General features: G+C 36.1%; 1 protein-coding gene across 4 annotated transcripts; it reads left to right on the top strand.

Annotated features, from left to right (window-relative positions):
* Positions 1–1,701: 1,701 nt before the first annotated feature.
* Positions 1,702–7,001, top strand: LOC121211346 (ATP-dependent DNA helicase DDM1). Of its 4 annotated transcripts, none has more exons than XM_041084081.1 (16): positions 1,702–1,830; positions 2,064–2,150; positions 2,432–2,695; positions 2,783–2,860; positions 3,191–3,543; positions 3,631–3,820; positions 3,951–4,126; positions 4,519–4,588; positions 4,680–4,869; positions 5,080–5,175; positions 5,260–5,354; positions 5,446–5,565; positions 5,872–5,991; positions 6,088–6,186; positions 6,284–6,388; positions 6,509–7,001. In XM_041084081.1, the coding sequence occupies exons 2-16, from the start codon at positions 2,082–2,084 to the stop codon at positions 6,743–6,745; spliced, it is 2,262 nt and encodes a 753-aa protein (XP_040940015.1). In that variant the 5' UTR covers positions 1,702–1,830; positions 2,064–2,081; the 3' UTR covers positions 6,746–7,001. The 4 variants fall into 4 exon arrangements, with proteins under 4 accessions (XP_040940015.1, XP_040940013.1, XP_040940017.1 ...); XM_041084079.1 differs by having other exon boundaries at positions 1,725–1,961; XM_041084083.1 differs by having other exon boundaries at positions 1,727–1,830; positions 2,073–2,150.
* Positions 7,002–7,311: the final 310 nt, after the last annotated feature.

Here is a 7,311-nt window from a genome sequence, read left to right as displayed (position 1 = left end):
ATTAATGAAGAAAAATCAAATATCAGATCTTCCCAAACTCCTAAACGAGATATCAAGTCTTCTCAATCTCAAGTTTTTGAACGCGAGACCGAATTTTCTCAATTTCTTGAATGAAATATCACATTAAAAAGAAGATCGTTCAGATTTATTAAAGTAAAATCCTGAATCCATTTGTGCACAAATCGGGCTATTAAAGACATTTCCTAGTCCAAAGATTAACAACACAAGAAATTACATTATGACACAACTTCCACATAGAAAGACGTATATTTTGCTAGGTACCTGTGTCATGGGCCGCAGTTCAAAACCCGTGACCATCACACCAAATGCATCCAATAGAGGTCTATTGTGTAGATGGGGATCATTTGGCTCGTAAGAATTGGCCCGATTTGATAACCTGTTGGAGAAGCCTGTCAAATTGAAGCTTGGTTGGCTCGATAATGAAGATATGGCAACTTAGGCTATTTTGGTAACTAATCTTAGAAGATTGATAGAATCATATCTTGTAAAGATTATATTAGATTTGATATGATATATCTTGTAAATCCCATGATTTAAGTGATAGGATGAATTTCGTCTGTCGATTATTGTAATCTTGACAGTCAGTTTTGGGGGAGCTCAACTATAAATAAAGAGCCTCCCCTCATTTGTACTCACTCCATTCATTGTTTCATTATTATTTGTGAATAAGAGAATATTGAGAGCATTTACTCAAACACCTTGTGCATTCTTTCTATTGTTCTTTTGTTGTTTCTTTTGGCATAAATCACTTTCGCTATACAAATTGGTGCCTTGGAAGACTTCTGAAGGAATCCTCACTTGAGTAAAGGCTGACTTAGGAGAGTTTGGACGAATGAATCACCTAAGACTGCACGGATCGTGAGACTAAAGATCTAGCCCCGTGACACCTGTAGGTTCCTGATAAACTTCCACGTGCTAACATCAATAACAAGATGGTTTAGTTGTAGAACTATTACAAAATTTATTAAGCTCCTTATAGCCTGATTTGACAAAATAAACCCCAGAGGTATTACGAGGCCACTCCAATCTATCCCGCTCATCCGTATTGTAAACAAGAATCTCATGCTCCCTTAGCCACCTTGCAATAGAAGTTAAATTCCAACTCTTATATTCCTAGCACAAGATTTCAACAACTATAATAGGTAAAGGTTCATTTACCTCATCAGGATGTTCCAATTTACCCCCACCTCCATACAAAAAAAGAGTATGGTGTATCACCGTGGGATAGTAGTTATGTTCCAATTTATGTTCTTATTAACCTAAATAAACATAAACCAATAAAATCATATGGAGAAAAAAAGCCAAATATATGTACTATCAAACGAGACACACAATATTACTATTAATCAAATAAAAAAATTTGAAAAGTTAAATTAAAAAAAAAAAAGAGATCATTTAGAAAGTTGAAGTCCCACACCGTTCCTCGAAAGTCTAAAAAAGGAAAAAGGAAATCATAGTGGAAGGCACAAAGCATGCCCCAATTTTGGGAACCCATAACCTACCAGTAAAGGCCACATATTCTAGGCCCAGAAGAATTTTACATTGACTAAAATACCCTTCCAAGAATGAGAAACAGATTTCAGTCCAGTGTGTTATTTATGGCACAAGTTAGGGGCATTTCTCAAACTTTCATTTTCCCGCCCAAACCTACCAAGACAGTCAATTAGAAAATAAATAAAAATAATTAATGTTTAATTTTAGTGCTCCACTCGTGTCGAAATAAATTTCACTCTCATTTACGCTCTGCTCTGCTCCACTCTACTCTGCTCGCTTTTCCTTTTCGACGTTTCCGACTTTCGATTCTCTCTGGTATCTCGCTGAGAGTGGAAGCTCTTTCACTGTATTTTGAGTTCTTTGTTATACATTTTGTGCTTTTACTTGTTGGAGTGGCGTTTCTTCGCTTTCGACGATTCAAAACCCTAGGCTGGTTTCTGTATTTGGTTGAAACTAAAGCTTTAGTCTCATATGTTTTAATCTCTTAGAATTTGATTATTTCCTTTTTTATATTCATTTTATTGATTTTTTTTTGTTTTTGGTGTAAGGACATTTAGGGTTTGGAAATGAGGGCTGAGAATGGAAAGGGAAATGGCGTTTCTGCTGAATCACCGACTTCGGTTCTCGAAGATGAGGTTTGTTTGGATATACTTTATCTCTTCTTTTTTGTTCTCGGTAGGGTTTTGGTTCCTTGTGGTTTGAAAGGTTTTAGTGTTTTTTCACTGCTTATGTTTAGTCGTTGAGAAAGTGAAGAAAAATGTAAGCTAAGAAAGTTGAAAGGAAGATAGAAAGTTTCAAATATGATCTTCTATTATGTATTAAAACACACTTTTAGGTCATTTGTAGGTTTTTGAGGATTGAAAAGTGTTACTTTTTGTTTTTATATAATATTTTTTTTATTCTTACAAAAATGTAGGAGAAGTGCAAAGAGGAAATCACTAAGTTGGAGGAGGAATCAGTTCTAGACGCCAAAAATGGAGATACTTCTCTTTTATCAGAGGCTATGGTCGAGGAAGAAGAGAAGCTAAGGGAAGCTCGGTTGAAAGAGGAGATAAAACAAGGGGAGCCTGAAGAGTCAGTGCACTTGAATGATACTCAGTTTACTAGATTGGATGAGCTTTTGACCCAAACCCAGATGTACTCAGAGTTTTTGCTTGAAAAGATGGAGGACATAACATTTGTATTCCGCTCTCACCTTTCTTTTGGGTACACTTTTACTATTTTAATTGGTCTGGTTTTTTCTGATCATCTGTTATAATATTGGTAGAGTGTACCTAAGCCTGAAGCTGCTCAGACAAAGAGAGGTCGAGGTTCAAAAAGAAGAGCTGCTAACCAGTACAACAATGTATTCTTTCTGCTTTATTTACCCTGTCAACATGGAATGCCTACATATCATATACGTACTATCACAAAATTAGTTGTGTTTATTCCTTCGTCTTCTTCTGTTATTGCTTGGCTTGCTACGTATGCAAAATATTCAGTTCTCCTGTTCCCTCTGTAACAATTTTGGTTTAACTCAATAGTTCTTGTATGCCAATAGTTCATTTGAGAACATTGTAAGTATGCAGGTTGTATGTTTCTGATTCACTGGTAACATTGAGATCCTTGTAATTTAAATTGAAACCTTGAGTGGTATTAAGCCACTATTATGTGATTTCCTTTCTTTTTTTTCCAGAGGAAGGTCAAGAGGGCAGTTGCAGCAATGCTTACAAGGTCTAAAGAGGGAGAGACTGAGAACGTTGAAGATGAAAACTTGGCTGAGGAGGAAAAAAATGAGAAGGAGCAGGGAGAACTTGTACCATTGTTGACTGGTGGAAAATTGAAGTCTTATCAGCTTAAAGGTGTAAAATGGTTGATCTCCTTATGGCAAAATGGGCTAAATGGGATCCTTGCAGATCAGATGGGTCTTGGAAAGACAATTCAAACGATTGCTTTTCTTGCACATTTGAAAGGAAATGGGATGGATGGGCCTTATTTGATTATTGCTCCTTTGTCGACTCTTTCTAATTGGATGAATGAGATTGCAAGGTAAAATCAGTTGTTATTTTTCATGTATACAAGCATAAAATCAAATTTCATCTTTTAATTATTCTTTCTCCTCTTATTGTTAAATAGGTTTACGCCCTCAATTAATGCCATTATTTATCATGGAACTCAGAAAGAAAGGGATGAGATTCGTAGGAAGCACATGCCTAAAGTAATTGGCCCCAGTTTTCCAATAGTTGTTACTTCTTATGAGATGGCAATGAGTGATGCAAAGAAATTTTTGAGGCATTATGAGTGGAAATATGTTGTGGTTGATGAGGTTAGTAGTATTTTATCCCAGATTGTCTATAGCCTGGCTAACCCTTCTGGCTTTACTTCTATATATGTGAAAACTTGAAACTTGTGGATGCGCAAATGATCCATTCAAACTGTTATCCTTTTTCTTATAGGGGCACAGATTGAAAAACTTCCAATGCAAATTAGTGAAAGAATTGAAACACTTACGTGCTGGCAATAAGCTCCTCTTAACTGGAACACCTCTGCAGAACAATTTGGCAGAGCTATGGTCATTGTTAAATTTCATTTTGCCTGATATTTTTCAATCTCATGAAGAATTTGAGTCATGGTATGTTGTTTAATCTTTTCTTAGTCAACTCTTGAGTTTAAAATATGGTATGAACTAACACATTAGCTTACTAGTTACATTGTCAAGGTTCCACTTCTAGTAATTGCCCTGTAACATTCATAATCATGGGCTATTCTTCCAGAATTACTCATTTAGCTTACTATATTGATTTCTAATGTTAAACTGAGTGCATATCTTGAAAACCATGGTCCTCTTCTCTAGTTCTTTTGGCCTCTTAGGTCCTTAAAATTTGCTGGCAGGGATGTTATGACGTTCTTTTTTAGGGTTTATATTCTTTGAATTATTGATCCATTTGGCTTTTTCTCTTGCTGGATGATATTTGCTGCGTTGTTCTACTGCTATTTCATTTATGGAATGGTTTAAATGTTTAGGTTTGATTTTTCGGGAAAAAGTAATGGTGAGGTGTCAAAGGAAGAAATGGAAGAGAAACGAAGGGCTCAAGTATGCACCTTTCTGACTGTTTTCCTTCCCCTACCTCTGAAACAACAATTATAAGTTAATTACAATTCTTGGCCCTTTTTTTTACTTGCAGGTGGTAGCTAAACTCCATGCTATATTGCGCCCCTTTCTCCTTCGAAGAATGAAATCTGATGTGGAACAGATGCTCCCTCGTAAAAAAGAGATCATATTATATGCTTCGCTGACTGAGTACCAAAGGAATTTCCAAGATCATTTGCTTAATAAAACTTTGGAATCACATCTACAAGATAGGGGTGACTCAGGTATATTAGATCAGCTTTGAGTTTTGATCTTAGAAGCACCACCACTAACATTTCAATTTGAGGAAAACAAAGAAAAGGCAGAGGAACTAAGAGATCGATATACAGAAATTTTACTACTGTGCTGATCGATAAACAGAAAATCTTAATTATAAGCATTCTGCATTATATTCTGTTGCAATTTGTATGATAGTTTACATTGCAATGCTGCAGGGCGTGGTATGAAAGGGAAGCTTAACAATTTGATGATTCAGCTTCGGAAGAATTGCAACCATCCAGATCTCCTAGAAGCTGCCTTTGATGGATCATGTACTTCCCTTGTGAAATTTTTTTAAAGATTGATCTGAAAGAATACTTGGCAGTTTCACTTATCCTGCTCTATTGTTTGTGAAGATTTTTATCCACCTGTAGAGCAGATTGTCGAACAGTGTGGGAAATTTCAATTGCTTGAACGGTTGTTGACTCGGTTATTTGAGCGTAAACACAAGGTATGTTATAAGTCTCTTAGTTTGTATGTTTTCTCGTTGATTTATTTAAGCTAAAAGCTGTCTACTCATTCTCCCTGCCTTTCATCAACAGGTTCTCATCTTTAGCCAGTGGACAAAGGTTCTGGATATAATGGATTACTATTTTAGTGAAAAGGGATTTAATGTTTGTAGGATTGATGGTAGTGTGAAATTAGAAGAAAGGAGAAGACAGGTATGGATGAAGTCATGAGTACTGTATATACATTGTAATTTGTTTTAATTCTTTCAAATCAGCTTAAAATTGAAACCACATCAGAGCAAATATACATGTTTTGCTCAGAAATTAGTTCATCTGTGTAGTATGGTTTTCATAACAAAATATTCACAAGTGTCCCCAAAGGAGTCCGTTAGTCTTTTACTCTTTTTTAATTATGTTCTCTGCCTGTATGTGCTTCATGGGACATGTTGCAGTTTTGGATTTCTTATTAGTTGTATTTATTAACTGGCAACTTTGTATTGTTTTTCTTTTTCCAAATAGATCCAGGAGTTCAATGATGTGAACAGTGACTATAGGATATTTATTCTCAGCACAAGGGCAGGAGGTCTGGGTATCAACCTGACTGCAGCTGATACGTGTATACTTTATGATAGTGATTGGGTATTCAGTTCTTATTTCTCGTGTTTATTTGTTCTGCAATTCCTGAAATGTTAATGCATTTAAAGCCTAATTTGTTATGTTGACTGTCTACTGCAGAACCCACAAATGGATTTGCAAGCCATGGATAGATGTCATCGCATTGGACAAACCAAACCTGTTCATGTTTACAGACTTGCAACAGCACAATCTGTTGAGGTATTCACTGTTTCTCTTTTCCATATTTGGACCTTTTTGGTAAGTTTTTATACTGTCTATCGAGATTGAGAAAAAACTGAGAGGTGGTTTTTAACAGTGCCGCATTTTGAAAAGAGCTTATGGTAAGTTGAAGTTAGAACATGTGGTGATTGGAAAAGGGCAGTTCCACCAAGAACGGAAGCAGAGTAATGATCTTGTTGAGGTTTGATTTATCATCCATCCATTTCTCTCACTACCTGCTCTTGGATCTTTCACCAATGCCATTGTCCTTGTGAAAGATTATCCTGTTAGGTGCAGACTGATTTTCTGAGAAACCTTTCAGGAAGAAGATCTACTTGCACTACTCCGGGATGAAGAAACTGCTGAGGACAAGATGATTCAGACAGATATCAGTGATGAGGATCTTGAGAGGATTCTTGATCGCAGCGACCTTATTGCTGATACTAGTGATAAAGAGAAGACCCAGGCTAGTGCTGATGCAGTTCCCCTCAAAGGCCCTGGTTGGGAGGTTGTGCTACCTACTGGTACTGGAGGCATGCTCTCAACGCTGAATAGTTAAATGGTGCATTGACTACCTCTTTTGATTTTTTGTGGTCGAGCTGAAATATAGCTCTAAAGAAATGCTCTCTTTTTCATTGAACCATGGATTATATGAATGTCCGAGGGAGCTGATTTTGTAAATGCCCGCGGTAGACTTACAAAGTAGAATTAGGTAGCATCGGTTATTGATTAATTAGTTGTTTAACAACCTATAACTTTAAGCAAATTGTCATTTTGAGGTGAATTTCAATTTATGGATTTATGAATCAATGAAATCTGTTGCGATCTGTCTTATTTTAAAAAAAAGAATGAAATTAAAGGCTGATTAATATATTTTGCTAATAATAATAATAAAAGAAATATTGCGGATTTATACCAATGGAGAAAAATATTGAATCCGGGTCGATTTTTGTACCCAAATCAAATGCTGTGGTAACTCTCCGCACCAAAATCAGCGAAAATTCACACGTAAACCCAAAACTTGCATGCAGACTTGGGTACATCATCTATGCGATCAGTTGTAATTATTATACATAATTAATCGCAACGAAAGTCTCCAAAACCATCTGTAAAGCAGGAAAAATA

This window comes from Gossypium hirsutum, chromosome A12 (assembly GCF_007990345.1).
Source record: "Gossypium hirsutum isolate 1008001.06 chromosome A12, Gossypium_hirsutum_v2.1, whole genome shotgun sequence".
In the NCBI taxonomy this organism is placed as follows: Eukaryota; Viridiplantae; Streptophyta; class Magnoliopsida; order Malvales; family Malvaceae; genus Gossypium; species Gossypium hirsutum.
The sequence above is the reverse complement of the archived record's forward strand: the minus strand, read 5'-3'. Positions and strand labels throughout refer to the sequence as shown.

Coding starts and splice junctions, on each gene's coding strand:
- LOC121211346 (XM_041084081.1), top strand. CDS start 2,082: ATGAGGGCTGAGAATGGAAAGGGAAATGGCGTTTCTGCTGAATCACCG. Junction 2,861..3,190: donor CTGCTAACCAGTACAACAAT/GTATTCTTTCTG, acceptor TTTTTTTTCCAG/AGGAAGGTCAAGAGGGCAGT. Junction 5,176..5,259: donor AGCTGCCTTTGATGGATCAT/GTACTTCCCTTG, acceptor TTGTTTGTGAAG/ATTTTTATCCACCTGTAGAG.